The sequence below is a fragment of the Arachis ipaensis genome, chromosome B5 (genome assembly GCF_059453495.1).
Source record: "Arachis ipaensis isolate K30076 ecotype BB chromosome B5, ASM5945349v1, whole genome shotgun sequence".
In the NCBI taxonomy this organism is placed as follows: Eukaryota; Viridiplantae; Streptophyta; class Magnoliopsida; order Fabales; family Fabaceae; genus Arachis; species Arachis ipaensis.
This window is the reverse complement of record NC_142440.1, coordinates 5,761,634-5,778,186: the sequence shown is the minus strand read 5'-3', so window position 1 is coordinate 5,778,186 and position 16,553 is coordinate 5,761,634. Positions and strand designations below refer to the sequence as shown.

At 37.9% G+C, this 16,553-nt stretch overlaps 3 protein-coding genes across 3 annotated transcripts; 2 read left to right on the top strand and 1 right to left on the bottom strand.

Annotated features, from left to right (window-relative positions):
• Positions 1-1,254, top strand: LOC148563266 (uncharacterized). Its single transcript, XM_088486698.1, has 3 exons — positions 1-250; positions 319-713; positions 790-1,254. Exons 1-3 carry the CDS (start codon positions 1-3, stop codon positions 1,252-1,254), a joined length of 1,110 nt encoding a protein of 369 aa, XP_088342824.1.
• Positions 1,255-4,261: 3,007 nt separating this feature from the next.
• LOC148563265 (uncharacterized) lies at positions 4,262-5,125 on the bottom strand. The gene has a single exon (XM_088486697.1). The coding sequence runs from the start codon at positions 5,123-5,125 to the stop codon at positions 4,262-4,264; it is 864 nt and encodes a 287-aa protein (XP_088342823.1).
• Positions 5,126-9,236: 4,111 nt separating this feature from the next.
• Positions 9,237-10,025, top strand: LOC107640022 (uncharacterized). Its single transcript, XM_016343570.1, has one exon. The coding sequence runs from the start codon at positions 9,237-9,239 to the stop codon at positions 10,023-10,025; it is 789 nt and encodes a 262-aa protein (XP_016199056.1).
• The last annotated feature ends 6,528 nt before the right edge of the window (positions 10,026-16,553 follow it).

The window sequence follows — 16,553 nt, the reverse complement described above, 5'->3', positions numbered from 1 at the left end:
ATGTATGTTAAAGTTCGCTCGATAGAGTCAGAGTACCCCTTTTACCTGGATGATGAACTTGTGGAGAAATTCCCTTTATACTGGTGCTCAGAGCCGATTCAAATCCTTGAAGCTAACGAACGTAATGAAGAAGAAGAGTTGTTGTTGGACTTTCTTGTTGAGAGTTTTACTGATAGGGAATGCTTGTCAATTAGTGACATGCTCGGTTTCTATGATTCTGGTGATAGTGTGGGTTTGAAGGATTATATAGGTATTATTTGATTGTCTTTATTTTTGCCTTTCATTTATCTTCTTTCTCTGATGTTTGTGTTTATGCAGGCGGTCGTGTTCCTCTTGTTGATCCGTCTCGGCTTCAGTCCTTTTTGAAGAAGAAGAAAGAACAGAATGTTGGTGGCTCTTGGACTTTGAAGGAAGGAGGGGGTGATGCTGCGCAGTCCACCGCTCAACCTGCGTTGTCCTTTGAGAGGAGGAGGGATGAGACAGATCAGTCTCTGGAAGTTATTTCTGAGGGTGATCATGATGTTACTGGCAACGTCAGGTCGGTGTTTGATCGTCAAAGGAGACTTCATGGGTTTGTTCTTGGGACAAGTCCTCATTCCTTGTGGAGCGACCAATTCCCTATCGCCGAGCTTTCGGATAGGGTTTCTCAATATCCCGGGGACATGTTGATGACTCGTCGCATTGGTATGGAGGGCTTGGGAAAGTTTGTTCAGGTTTGTTCTATCTTCCCTTTCTACTTGTGATCTCTTTTCATGTTTCTTATGAAGTTGTATGGTGTTGTCTTAACAGATTGTTGCTTCTCGGTTAATGTGTGTTGGCCGTGCTACCGAGCTTATCGGCGCCGAGCAGCAAGAGACGGTGCATAAGGTTTCTGAGTTAGAGAAATCTTATAAGGCGAGGATTGCTGAGTTGGAGAAATCCTTAAAGGAGAAAGATGATGTGGTGGTCGGTGCTGTGGCTAGGGCGAAGGAATCCGAGGAGGAGGTGGCTCGCTTAAGGGATCAAATCCGGTTGCTGCAGGCTGAGATTAAGGAAAGTGATATTTCAAAAGGGAAGTTGACTGCGAGGGTTCTCGAACTGGAAGAGTTGGGAATGGAAATGTTTTTCTCTGGCTTTGATCGGGCTGTTAGCCAGATTTCTTGCTTAGCTCCTGATTTCGATTGTGACCGTCTGGATGTGACTAAGATCGTGATTGATAGAAAGATGATTGTGGATGGCACTGCCGAAGAGCATGATGAAAATGCTCCTTCTTGATTTGTTTTATGTTTGTTTTGGATAGGGTTGTTTATTCCCTATTTGCTTTGTCTAGTTTTTTGTTTGATCGAGCTGCGGTCAATGTGACTTTCTTTTTTGTTTGTTTTCTTCGTACAACATTTGAATTTGCCGATGTTAGGCTGAATTGACGATATTGATGTTGGCAGCGTTTGCCTTATTACTCGTTTGTCTTTGTTAGAAGTTTGGATATAATTGAAAAAATCGATTTATTTGAACATGTTTGGCGTCCGGCCTCATTAAAATCCTTCTTAGGCAAAAACTCTTTTTTCGGGAGAAAAGCTCTAAGAGGAAAAAGAGTACCTTCATCCGCTGTTTGTACAAGTCATGGTCTATATATTTTTAATGAGGAAACATTCCATTTTCCCGATAACGGGTTGCCTTGTAGCGTTTGGAGTTGATAGGCTCCCATTCCGAGTACTTTCGTTACCCTGAACGGTCCCTCCCAGTTTGCGGTGAGCTTGCCGTGCGAGGGTGGTCGTCTTGCTTCCTCTGTGCGTCTGAGGACTAGGTTGCCCTCAGTGAATGCTCGGGGGACGACTCCTTTGTTATGTTTCCTTTCTGCCAGTTGTTTCCGTGCTCTTTGTTTGATTGCTGCAATTTCCCTTTCCTCTTCGATGAGATCGAGCTCGGCGTGCCTAATGTTTATGTTATGCTGTTCGTCATATAGTTCGGTTCTTAGGGTGGGTACTCCGACCTCCACGGGGATTAGTGCTTCTGATCCGTATACTAATTTGAAGGGTGTTTCGCCCGTGATGTTCTATATTGTTGTGTTATAGTTCCATAGTATTTCCGGGATCAGCTCGGCCCATTCTCCTTTAACGTTATCGAGCTTTTTCTTTATTGCCTGCAATATAATTCGGTTAGCAGCCTCGGCTTGCCCATTAGTCTGTGGGTGTTTGACCGAGCTAAAATGATGCTGTATGTTAAAATTTTTTAGAAATGCTCCAAGCTTGTTATCGGTGAATTGCCTACCATTATCTGATATTATTTCTTTTGGAATTCCGAACCGGCACATTATATTCTTCCATATAAAAGATCGTACCTTTTCGACTGTTATTTTTGCTAGTGGCTGTGCTTCTATCCATTTTGAGAAGTAATCTATTGATACTAGGAGAAATTTTACCTGGCCTGGCGCTATTGGAAACGGACCGAGTATATCGAGCCCCCATCTGTAAAAGGGCCAGCTTACCTCTATGCTGTGTAGTACCTCGGCAAGCTTAGTGGTGATGGCGGCGTGCTTCTGGCACTTGTCACATGTCTTGACTTTCGTTATGCAGTCTGCTTTCATGGTCGGCCAATAATATCCTGTTCGGACAATCTTGGCTGCTAGAGCTCGTCCCCCGATGTGGTTTCCGCATACGCCTTCATGGACTTCATCCATCACCTCTCTTGCCTCATCCTCGTTTAGACATTTTAGTAATGGTTGTGAGAGTCCACGCCTGTATAGCTCTCCTGCAATGTTTGTGTAGAGACTTGCCCTTCGTCTGAAGTGTTGTGGGTTAAGCTCGTCTTTAGGTATGATACCTGTATTGATGTACTCAAGAAAATGTGTTCTCCAGTCGTGGAGATGGTTGATACTTGCTATAGTTAATAGTTCAATGCTAGGTTTTGTGAGTGTGTGCTGTGATAATGCTGATGTTTGCGTATATGCCCTAGTGGATGCAAGTTTGGATAATATATCCGCTCTGACATTCTTTTCTCTATGTACGTGTAGGATAATAAATGTGCTAAATTTTGAAATGAGATCCTTTGCTACGAGCCAATATCGCTCGAGCAAGGGGTCTTTTACCTGGAATTCTCCTCGGATTTGTTGTACTACTAAGAGGGAGTCACAATATGTTGTTAGGCTTTGTATGTGGAAGCTTAAGGCGAGTTTGAGTCCTGCTATGAGTGCCTCATATTCGGCCTGATTGTTGCTTGCTGGGAAGTTAAACTGGAGGGATTGTTCGGTTATCACCTTGTCTCCGTCTTTTAGAATTATTCCCGCCCCACTTCCTTCTCGGCTGGATGCTCCATCAACATGTAGTTCCCAATTTTTATTGAGCTCGCCCGGGGTTAATTCTGAGATGAAGTCTACGAGGATTTGTGCTTTCAGAGCTGTTCTTGGTTGGTACTGGATATCGAATTTCGAGAGCTCGATGGACCACTTGGTTAGACGCCCAGCCAATTCCGGCTTTGTCAATATTTGCCTTAATGGTTGGTTGGTCCTTACTATTATCGTGTGGCTTTGGAAGTAGTGCCTGAGTCTTCTTGCCGTTGTTACGAGTGCTAGGGCTAACTGTTCTATCTTCGGATATCTTTGTTCCGTTGATTGCATGACTCTGCTGACGAAGTATACTGGCTGTTGTGTCTTTCCTGTTTCAATGACTAAGGCCGAGCTTATAGAACAATTAGAGACAGATAAATATAATTGTAAAGGTTTACCAAGTTCTGGTCTTTGTAGTACTAGTGGTGAGGACAGAATGGTTTTGAGGTCGGTGAACGCTTTCTCGCATTCTTGTGTCCACTTAAATTTTTTATTCTTTGATATTGTCTGGAAGAAATGGTATGATCGGCTTGACACTGCTGGTAGGAACCGAGATAATGCTGCTATCTTTCCCGCCAGTTGTTGTACTTCTTTTATTATTTTTGGGCTTGCCATGTTAAGTACCGCATCGCATTTCTCGGGGTTTGCTTCGATTCCTCTTGATGTCAGCATAAATCTGAGAAATTTGCCTCCTTGAACTCCGAAGGCGCATTTCTCTGGGTTTAGTCTCATGTTATGTGTTCGGATCTGTTGGAATATCTCTTTGAGGTCGTCACAGTGCGACTTTTCCTGAGTGGTCTTGGCGACCATGTCATCCACATAGATCTCCATATTACGACCTATTTGGTGACGGAACACTTTGTCCATCAGTCGTTGATAGGTAGCACCTGCATTCTTTAGACCAAATGGCATTACTCTATAACAAAAATTTCCATGCTCAGTTATAAATGCTGTTTTGTTTTAATCATCTGGATGCATAAGGATCTGGTTGTAGCCAGAGTATGCATCCATGAAGCTCAAACTTTTGAAACCTGATGCGCTGTCCACAAGTCTGTCAATGCTTGGTAAAGGGTATGCATCCTTGGGATACGCTTTGTTCAGATCTGTAAAGTCGACGCACATGCGCCATTTACCTGAGTTTTTTCTTACCATTACCACGTTAGATAACCATGTTGTGAATCGGATTTCCTTAATAAAGTTTGCATTGAGGAGCTTTCTGGTTTCTTCTAAAGCTGCCTCTGATTTTTCTCTTCCAAGATTCCTCTTTTTCTGAGCTATTGGTCGGATGGATCTATCAGTGGCGAGTTTGTGGCAGATAACGCTAGGGTCTATCCCTGGCATGTCTGCCGGAGTCCAGGCGAAGAGATCAGCGTTCGCTTGTAGTACTCCTATGAGTTCGGTCTTCTGTGCTCCTTGTAACTCCTGGCCGATGTATGTGACCTGTCCCGACTTTGATGTTAGCTGGACCTTCACGAGTTCATCCGACGGCTGAGGTCTTTCTTGGGTGTCTTCCCTGGGATCTAGTTCTGCTAGGGATAACACTTCATTCATGTTGTGAATTGCTTTGACTTCCTGGTTAAAGTCTAGTCTTGTTGCCGATCTTTTCAGGCTTGCGTTATAGCATTGCCGAGCTTGTTGGCGGTCGGAGTGGATCGTGGCTATTCTGCCGTCCTGTGCCTGAAACTTAACACATAGATGATAAGTTGATACTATTGCCCTAAACATGTTCAGGGCAGGCCTTCCAAGAATAATATTATAAGGGCTTGGGCAGTCAACCACTAAATATTGTACGTCGGCAGTTCGTGATAGTGAGCCCTCCCCCATTATTGTTTTTAACCATATATATCCTTTGATTGGGACCCTTTCTCCAGAGAACCCTACCAGTTCTCCGGATGAGGGTTGCATGAGTTTTTCAGATAATTTCATTTTCAAGAAAGTAGAATAAAAAAGGACGTCGGCACTGCTACCTGGGTCCATAAGGACTTTTCTTACCAGTAACTCGCCGGTTTAAATGGAAATTACCACTGGGTCGTCCAAGTTGGGTGTGGCCGAGCATATATCCCCCTGGCCGAAGGTGATGCTGAGGTCGAGTGTGTTGTTGGTCTTTCGTGGTGTTGTTCCTTCAATTGCTAACATTGCGCGGTAACTTCGTTTCCGCGCCGAATTTGTCTCACCTCCTCCGGCAAATCCCCCGGATATACAGTTTATGATGCTTTTCGGAGGGTTGTTATTTGGCCAGTTGTTATCCTCCTTGTTCCCTGGATTTTGACGACGCTCTTCCCGATCCTTGTTATCTCCTTTGTGCTTTCTCCCTTCAATGTACTTGTCAAGGAGACCTTGTCGAGCTAATCTTTCTAGCAGATCTTTAGCTATTACGCACTCGTCGGTTGTGTGCCCATATTTTTTATGGAAAGCGCAGTGCTTGCTTTTATCGATAAAGCGTTGATCTTGGTAGCTTCCTGCCCTTGTTGGTGGTTTTATGATCTTGGCTTTGAGGATTTCTTTGATGATCTTCTCCCTTCTTGTGTTGAATTTGGTGTAGTTGTCGAACTTTGGGGTCAGCCTGAAGGGTTTTTTGAGATCTTTGACACTCACCGATCTTGTGGTTCTGTCATCCTCTCTTCTTGGTTGCCTTTTTTCTATCTTTTTGGCTTCGCGGAGCTCTTCAATCTCCATTTGTCCAGCCGCCCTTTCTCGGAATTCCTCCAGCGTCTTCGGTTTGGTTACTGCGATTGTTTCTCTGAATTTTCCGGGCCTGAGTCCGGCTTTTAGGGCGTGCAAGTGGACGGCGGGATCCAGGTCGGGTATTTCTATTGTTGCTTCCGCAAATCTGGTCAGATAGTCTTTCAAGCTTTCATGGGGACCTTGGCGAATGGTCCCGAGGTAGTCCGATCCATGAACATATATCCGTGCTGCAGCGAAGTAGTCTATGAAGGATTTCGCCAGTTCCTCAAAAGAGGAGATTGGTCCTGCAGGTAACTTTGAGAACCAGAGTAAGGCCGCACTATTGAGATAAGTGGGAAAAGCTCTGCATAGAAGAGGTTCGTTGTTAGGGCCATTAAAGAACATCATAGATTGAAATTCCTTAATATGAGCCTGGGGGTCACCAATCCCCTTATATGGCTCGAGTGAGGAGGGTAGTGTGAAATGTTTTGGCATCTGATAGAGGGTAATCTCTTCGGAGAACGGATTGTCCAAGGTCAGTTTCTCCTTTGGTGGGTCTGCACTTAGCAGGTCTGTATTAATTTTTCCTTTGGAGCTGTTTTCTTCACGTTTGCTGGCGTTATTCTGGGCGGACAGTTCGGTCAGTCTTTTGACTTCCGCCTGAAGTTCGGCCATCTGTGCGATGAGTTCGGCCTGGGTGGGTTGGTGCATTCCGTTGTCGGCCATGCTCGAAGGTTGGGGGACCCTGCGTGAAAAGAAATACAAAGTGCGATGTAGAGAAATAGTGGGGTTAAAATAATGCTTCGGACCCCACGGTGGGCGCCAAATGTTCCGTTCAGTTCAGGCCGAGATATACGTCTTCGAGTGAGGCTATCCGCTTTGAGGGAGGGTTATATGTCACCTCAGGAATAAGTTCAAAGTTAACCTCGGTGCTTGCAGAAACACGGCGGCGGGAGCACCTGCAAAAAGCACTCCGACGCTCAAGTTAGAGAAGGTATTCAAATATGAGATAAATAAGTGAGAGTGAGAGTATTTTGTGTGACCTGACTTCTGGGTTGAGTTCGCTTATATAGACGGGTGGTGTGTAACGTTTTAGTTTGTTCCGAGATTCTCTCCTGTTTGTTGATAATGGAGGAGGCATTGGTGACGTCTATCTGAATCTGATTTGGCTTTCCGTGTTTTTGGGACGTATCCGAATTATATGGTCGGTTACAGTCTCATCCGAGCTTTATGGTACACGTCAAATGTATTTTTGTATAAATATATATGTAGTTTAATTTATTTTCATAGTGTATTTATATTCCAGCATATATTTTATACTGGTAGCTGACTTTAGTGGCTGATTTTGGTGTACACTTAGCATAACCCTTTATTTTTTTTCTCTACATTGCTCCCTCCATCTTAGTTTTTATTTTTTTGGTAAAACCTTAGTTTTTGTTTTTAATTCATTCTAAAAATCAAATTTATTCTTTGCCCAACTTATATTTTTAGACATTCAACCATTTTTCAAAGGGGATGCTCCCATAAAGACGCGTAAAATGTCTTTCTATAAAGACGTTTAAGTGTCACATTATTATTGAAATGAACCGGTTATTTTTAAATTTCTTAACAAATTTAAATAAAATCGATTTTTTTATTACAATAACAATAAATTCAATTTTTTTAGGAATTCAATTATATTTTTAAATTTTTAGAGATTTAAATGTCCGCAAAACAAAAAGTTAGGGATATATTTGTTTTTTTATAAAAAAATTTAAAGATATTCGATTTAGATGGTGTAATTCGATCGGATCGAATCGGGTCTAATAATTATAATGCAGACCATTGGATTTATTATTGTTATTATAATAATTCTAGTTTATTAAAAAATAAATTATTAACCGATTTGTGTGTATTCACAAATACAACACGAAAGAGAGTGCTCTGTTAGGGTTTCTTAGTGCTCTGTTAGGGTTTCTTAATGGAGTTTCTACTGCCGTCAAGGCTACATTATCAACGTCAATTAAATCTCAATACAAGTCTACGTAATCTGCATGGCTGAGACAACGAGGGATGAAGATCGGACCGAAGAAGACAACCGGAAAGGAGGTAGGAATGTGATTCTACTGGAAGAGGCAGACATATCAGAAGGTATTAATGCTTGCTCCAATAGTCTCTATGGCAGACTCTTTGCTTCCAAAACCTTCTCAATTGGAACCATGGGAAATGCTTTAAAGGCTATATGGGGAAATCCGGAAGGATTTAGCATGAGTGACAAAGGGGATAATTCCTTCCAATTCTTTTTTAATAAAGAAGTGGATGTCTTGCGTGTTGAACGTGGTTCTTCATGGCTATTCAAAGATTATGTGCTCCATGTTAAGAGATGGAAGGAAGATCAAAACTGTGATGAAGAGATTATTTCCAATTTTCCAGTTTGGGTTCAATTTTGGGGTTTGCCAGAATCGTTTAAAACCCTCAAAGTTGGACGTAAACTGGGAGAGAAACTGGGCACAGTGTTGGAGGTAGGTAAATTTCAGATGCGAGGCAGAGAAACTAGGATTGTGAAGACCAAAATCAATATTGATGCTGCCAGGCAAGTGAGAGATTAGTTAATAGTGGCAGGACCTAATAAAAAGGAGGTAGAAGTGGCACTACGCTATAAGAGACTTGGAAAGTTCTGTACCTATTGCGCAAAATTGGGGCACAAGGTGAAAAACTGCCATGATCAGCAGAAAGACACAGAGAGTGATATGGTAAAAGAGGATGACATTGACGAATGGGTTAAAGCCAGCCAAGTGGGAACGCGAATCTACTCCGAAGGAGAAAGAACATTCAACAACTCAACCCAAAATCAGAATAAGGCCACTCAACGTAAGAAAAAATCGGTCTTAAATTGCTTATTGGAAGAATTTGCAGGGATGTCAATGCAAGAAGGGAAACAAAGTTTGAAACCATAAGACACTGGTAACAGGGCAGCACTTGAGTCACCTCAATCAGCCAATTCTAGAACAGAATGCACGGAGGTTATCATAGCTGGTCAGTCCAATACCAAGGAGGATGAAGGGCAGCTTATGCAATTCGCTATTGGGTAGTGTCTCACCACAAAGATAGGTAAGAAGTGGAAAAGGTTAGCAAGACAAGGTGCTGCAGAGTCAGATACTAAAAGTGAACCCAAAAAAAGGTTTATGAGTGGTATAGCTAAAGGATTTACAAAGAAAGCAAGAACAGAGGATGAAAATGCAGTTGAACAGATAGTGGAGGGTGCCAGCCTACAAATGGCACCCAAGGCGCCATGAGAACTATAGTTTGGAATTGTCGGGGTTTGGGGAGACCCCTGACAATTCACACCTTAAAAGGGATCTGTAAATCCCACTCCCCCGAGATTGTGTTTATAAGTGAAACAAAGAACCAATCTCGACAGGTGGAAGCAAAACTTCGGGTATGCGGCTACGAAAACTGGCATATTGTTAACTCGGCAAGAGTGGCAGGAGAACTTGTGCTAGCTTGGAAGGACAGCATCAGTGTTCAAATTATTAGCAGTGAAGAATTCTTTGTGGCAGCCAAAATTAAGGAAGTCATAAGCAGTGAGGTATGGGCGTTCATTGGTGTCCATTTGAGTTGTTCGGAACAAATTCGATCCTTACAGTTTGAGGAGCTTACAACAATGAGCCAATACCTGGAAGGAAAAGTGGTAATAGCAGGCGATTTTAATGCTATAACAAGCCAAGCGGAAAAGGTGGGTGGAGGCCAAAAATCAGCAACCACCATTGCAACATTCACTAATTTTATTGACAGTAACGAATTAGTGGATATTGGAATGGTGGGGCGCCCTTTCACGTGGACAAATCGAAGACAAGGGGAGGATTTGGTGAAGGAGAGGCTTGACCGCTATTTAGTTGTGATGGAATGGAAGTTGAAGTTTCCGAATGCAGTGGTGCACAGGCTCACAGAGTCAGGCTCAGATCATGCTCCAATTTTGATGGAAACCAAACCTCAATCCTGGCATAGTAAAAGGCGGTTTAAATACCAGGAACGTTGGTGTGGAGAAGAGGATGTCAAGAGAATTGTCAGTGAAGTGTAGAGAATGGAAGTTGTAGGCTCGGCTATGTTCTCCTTAGCCCAAAAGTTGAAAGTTTGTAGACATAGACTAGTTCAATGGCAGAAAACTCACAAAGCAAACTCCCGGAAAGAAATTGAGGACCTTCAAGCTAAACTAGAGGAGTTGCGGATGGCTGGAATCAATGGGGGAGAGGAGGTTACCAGTTTGGAGGATAAATTGGAGCTGGCATATTTGAAAGAAGAGAACTATTGGCGAAAAAAATCTAGAGTCAAGGATGCGAAGGAACAGAATTTGGAGATTAGTGGGGAGGGACAATGAGATTGCATCAAAACCGGAGGATATTGCAAAGGTAGCTAAATATTACTTTTGCGATATTTTTACTTCTTCTTATTCGGCTGATCCGAATCCATACTTAGAGGATTTGGAGCCTAAGGTTACAGCTTCCATGAACCGTAGGCTCCAAAGGCCAGTAACTATGGACGAGGTCAAAAGAGCTACATTTAGTGTTCATGCTCAGAGTGCTCCTGGTGATGACGGGTTTACAGCTAAGTTTTTTCACTTTTTCTGGGATATAGTTGGAGGTGACGTTTTTAAGGCAGTGAGAAGTTTCTTTCACAGTGGCAGAATTCTAAAAAGTTTCAATCATACTCAAATTTGTTTGATTCCAAAGGTGCTAGATGCCAGTGATATGACTCAGGTACGACCGATCAGTTTGTCTTCAATTATGTATAAAATTATTTCTAAAGTTATGGTGCACCGATTACAAGGTATTATGAATAAAATTATAAGCCCAAATCAGAGTGCGTTTCTCAAAGGTAGACTCATTTCAGATAATATTATAATTGCCCACGAATGTATGCACTATTTGAAAAATAAGAGAAGTGGGGCAGAGCATGAGATGGCTATTAAACTAGACATGAGCAAGGCTTATGATAGGGTTGAATGGCATTTTTTATGGTATATTATGGATAAGCTGGGTTTTGATGCTAAATGGATTAACTGGACTAAGGAATTGGTAACGACTGTTTCTTATTCTGTCGTTGTGGAAGGTCAACCTTTTGGCTATTTTAGGCCAAATAGGGGCATCCGACAGGGTGACCCCCTATCTCCATATCTCTTTCTTTTTTGTGCAGAAGGGCTTTCCTTCTTGCTACACAAGGCAGAGCAAAACAGATTAATTCAAGGAGTTCAAGTTAATCGGAGATGCCAAACAGTTAATCACCTTTTGTTTGCTGATGATTCAATCCTTTTTTGCAAGAGCGCACCTAATACAAGCCAAAGTATTCTAGAATTGCTAGAGATCTATGAGGGTTTCAGTGGGCAAAAAGTCAATTTGAATAAGTCGGCTATCTTTTTCAGTCACAACACACCTCAGAACACAAGACTAGCACTTGCTCAGACACTAAATATTGAACATATCGGAGCACAAGACAAATACCTGGGACTGCATGCCCTCTATAGTTCAAAAATCAAAGAAAGCAACCTTTGGAGCTATCAAGGATAAAGTTTAGAAGAGTATTATGGGTTGGAAAAGAAGTCTATTGTCATCAGGTGGCAGGCACACGCTATTAAGAGCGGTGGGGGAGGCGATTCCTATTTATACACTATCTTGTTTCAAGCTCCCGGACACGCTGTTGACTGAGATTCATAGCATGCTCTCGCAATTTTGGTGGGGTCAAAAAGGCGCAGAACGAAGAATAGTTTGGATTAAATGGGACACAATGACGAGACCGAAGAAATATGGAAGGCTGGGGATCAAGGACCTAAGGGCGCAAAATTTGGCTTTATTGGGCAAGCAATGTTGGCGTCTAATGAAATACCCTAATTCTACTCTATCAAGAATGCTCAAAGCTAAATATTTCAGATATACAGATTTCCTACATGCAGAGATAGGAAGCGTACCGTCGTGGGACTGGAGAAGTGTTCTTGAAGGGCGCAAGGTGATTGAGAAAGACTTGTTATGGAAAATAGGCTCTGGCACTAATGTTCGCATCTTCCATGACCCCTGACTCCCACCACCAGTGCCTCTTAATGTCCCTCAAAATGCACTCACAATCCCGCCAAATCTGCAAGTGTATTACGTTAGTGCGTTACTAAATCCTAATAGAAGCTGGAATAAAAATCTGATTGAGTTGATTTTTTCAGTTGATATATGCAATAAAATTTTTTCAATCAAACCAACAGAGGAGGAGGATGAAGTTAATTGGTGCTGGACAAAATCTGGTATATATGAAGTTGGGTCAGGATACAAAATTGCTTATGGATTCTTTCATTCTCCTACTTCATTGAGGCCCCAGAACATACACAACAGAGTCTGGAATAGCATTTGGGAGTTGAAATTACCACATAAAATTAAGTTTTTCTATGGAAAAGTCTTCATGAAAAGCTTCCGGTGCTGCAACAAGTTCACAGCCGGTTTGCATCCACTCCTGCCACTTGTCCAAGATGCATGTTGAAGGCTGAATCAATTTCTCATACTTTGTTCCAATGCCCCCTGTCTTCAATAATATGGAGCCTAAGCTTAATAACCCCTGACCTATGGATGAGAGAAGAAGAGACATTTTTCAATTGGTAGCAACGAGGCTTATCCTGGGCAGCGGCTCAATTCGACGGTAGACAAAAGACCCTCCTCATAGTGGCGCTGTGTTGGAGCACTTGGAAAGCGAGGAATCGGTGTGTTTTTGAGAAGGTAATAAGCCCGGCACCAGAGATAGTGAAAGAAGCCAGCAATTTAGTGCATGAACTCGTGAGCCATACCTAATAGATGCTGCTAATTTTCTTCACTCTTACTTTACTCTCTTTTAAGCTCTTAGTCTTTCAGTCACAGTTGGTGATAAATGGGAATACCCAATTCTTTTGTACTTCCTTATGGAAACACTTTTATTTTATATTAATAAAATAACATTTATCTTTGAAAAAAAAAATTATTAACCGATTTAATAAAGATGTCCAATAATAAGATGACATATATAAACGTCTTTAAAAAAATATTTTAAGTGTGTTTATTAAAATGGTCTCCTTTTTCAAAACAAGTGTGTTTTAAAAAAAAAGACATTTTTGTGTGGGTTTCACTAAAAAATTTTTCTTTCCATCACAATTCACAAGCAAGAAAACAAGAAGAAAAGTGATATAATTTTGTATTTTCAATACTACCCTTAGTTATATTATTATTGACAAATATTAATATAAATTTAGTTTTAATATATTATTATAATAGAAATTTATATTTAAATATTATATGTATTAGATAAATAATTTAAATTAAATATATAAAATTATAATATTTTATAATATTTATAAATATAATAAAATATGAATAAATAAAAATATTTATACTTTATTTTATGATAAGGGTATTAATGTAATTTTATACTATTATAATTTTCTTTCTTCTCACTTTTCTTTCCATCCAAACAAAAGAAAATTTTCTCTTTATTTTCTTTCCATCTATTTTCTATTCATCCAAATAACATACAAATAACTCGACTTTTTCTTCTATTTTCTTTCCTCTTATTTTTTTTCATTTTCTTTGCAACATCCAAACAAAGTGTAAGAATCGCTTTTGAGCAGAGTCGATGCATTTATGGATAAGACGCATCACTTATCACATGTCAGTATATTATTGCCAGTAAATCACATTTAGTCAGCTAAAACTGTGTCACCAAATAATTTATCTTATATAAATAGTTATATGTTTAATATGTTAATATTATTCTTAGTACAAGTCACAACTAGTTTAAATGATACACAATAACATGCTGTTTCTCAGACTTTGATGTTGATACAAATTGAAGTAGGTTGGGAAAGAGGAAATTTTTTCCATAGTGCTTTCATAACTCTGTTTTAATTTCTTAATTGGAATTAATTTAAATTGTGGACAAACTTTTATCAAATCAAAATGCACTACCAACTACCAACGATTTCATTTCTCTCCATTTTTGTTTTATGGCCTATTGCTAAAATGAATATTAAAATTCCATGACCCCTGAGGGCTCAATTATTCAAAGATATTATTTACGATAATACAAAAGGAGTAATGAAAAATATTAACCCTAAGTATCTTTTACGATTTAATATTTTTATTGTTTACCTATACTTTTTCTTCTGAAATTGATTTCACACTTACTTTGCTAGCAAAGAAATACCAAACAAAAGGATAAAAACTACTAATTAACTTAGTGTCTCACTTAATTTAATTTTACTGTCTCCAAAAAATAAGCTTATCGTTATCAGCTTCTTATTATTAAATACTGTATTAGTTTTGCAATTTTAATTTAACCATAAATTATTACAAAATTTGCACTTTTTAAATTAAAAAAAAAAGGGTTACAAAATAAATTTTTTAACATCATTGTTACATTTTAATTATAAAAAAATGCTATTAAAATAGTTTGATTTTCACATCTCTTTACAAATTAATTTAAAGTTTATTGTTTGTGAAATACGATGGGAGACGGGAACATGAGAATTTTTTTTCTTATGAATCAATATCTTCTCAAAAAAAGTTGGTAATAAAATAATAAAATAAAAAATTAATTATTCTTAAATTAAGATAATAAGACATATATTTTATAGAAATTATAAAATTAATAATAATTAATTTTTTATTTTATTATTGTACTATCTTTTTTATCTTAAAATATTTAAATTTTTTATATATAAAAATTTTATTATTTTAAAAAAAATTACAACAAAAGGTAATTAGTGTTTTTTGTAATTAAATCCAATTTTACTTATAATTAATATAAAAAAATTTTCGTACTAACACGTTTTTGTGTAAGTTTTTCAATTCAGGTCTTAAAGAACTATTTTGGTTTCTTTAAATTTTACGACTAAAAGAATTTATGAATCTAATCCTAAAATAAATAAAAGCCCATTCTTTATTTTTGAGAAATACTATTTGTACATTAAAATCAGCCATTAAAATCAGTCATCAATGTATTTTTATATAAATATATGTAGTTTAATTTATTTTCATAGTGTATTTATATTCCAGCATATATTTTATACTGGTGGTTGATTTTAGTGGCTGATTTTGGTATACACGTAGGATAACCCTTTATTTTTTTCCTTCTACATTGCTCCCTCCACCTTAGTTTTTATTTTTTTGGTAAAACCTTAGTTTCTGTTTTTAATTCATTCTAAAAATCAAATTTATTCTTTGCCCAACTTATTTTTTTGGACATTCAACCATTTTTTAAAGGGGATGTTCTCATAAAGACGCGTAAAATGTCTTTTTGTAAAGACGTTTTAAGTGTCACATTATTTTTTTTTTTACCAAAGATATGAGACTCGAACCCGCAATCTCTTATTTGAGTATGGAGAGACTATGCCATTTGAGCTATTACTCATTAGCTAAGTGTCACATTATTATTAGAATGAACAGGTTATTTTTAAATTTCTTAACAAATTTAAATAAAATCGATTTTTTATTACAATAGCAATAAATTCAATTTTTTTAGAAATTCAATTATATTTTTAGATTTTTAGGGATTTAAATGTCCGCAAAACAAAAAATTAGGGATATACTTGTTTTTTTATCAAAAAATTTAAAGATATTCGATTTAGATGGTATAATTCGATCGGATCAAATCTGGTCTAATAATTATAATGCAGACCATTGAATTTATTATTGTTACTGTAATAATTCTAGTTTATTAAAAAATAAATTATTAATCGATTTAATAAAAATGTCCAATAATAAGATGACATATATAAACGTCTTTAAAAAAAAGGCATTTTAAGTGTGTTTATTAAAATGGTCTCCTTTTTCAAAACAAGTGTGTTTTTTAAAAAAAGACATTTTTGTGTGGATCTCACTAAAAAAATTTTCTTTCCATCATAATTCACAAGCAAAAAAACAAGAAGAAAAGTGATATAATTTTGTATTTCCAATACTACCCTTAATTATATTATTATTGACAAATATTAATATAAATTTAGTTTTAATATATTATTATAATAGAAATTTATATTTAAATATTATATGTATTAGATAAATAATTTAAATTAAATATATAAAATATGAATAAATAAAAATATTTATACTTTATTTTATGATAAGAGTATTAATGTAATTTTATACTATTATGATTTTCTTTCTTTACATTTTTTTTCCATCCAAACAAAGAAAATTTTTTTCTCTATTTTCTTTTCATCTATTTTCTATTCATTCAAACAATATACAAATAACTTAACTTTTTCTTCTATTTTTTTTTTTTCTTATTTTCTTTCCTCCCATTTTCTTTGTAACATTCAAACAAAGTGTAAGAGTGCCTTTTGAGCAGCATCGATGCATTCATGGATAAGACTCATCACTTATTACATGTCAGTATATTATTACCAGTCAAACATCAACCACACTTAGTCAGCTAAAATTGTGTCACCAGAGAATTTATCTTATATAAATAGTTATATGTTTAATATGTTAATATTATTCTTAGTACAAGTCACAACTAGTTTAAATTATACACAATAAGATGCTGTTTCTCAGACTTTGATGTTGATACAAATTGAAGTAGGTTGGGAAAGAGGAAATTTTTTCCATAG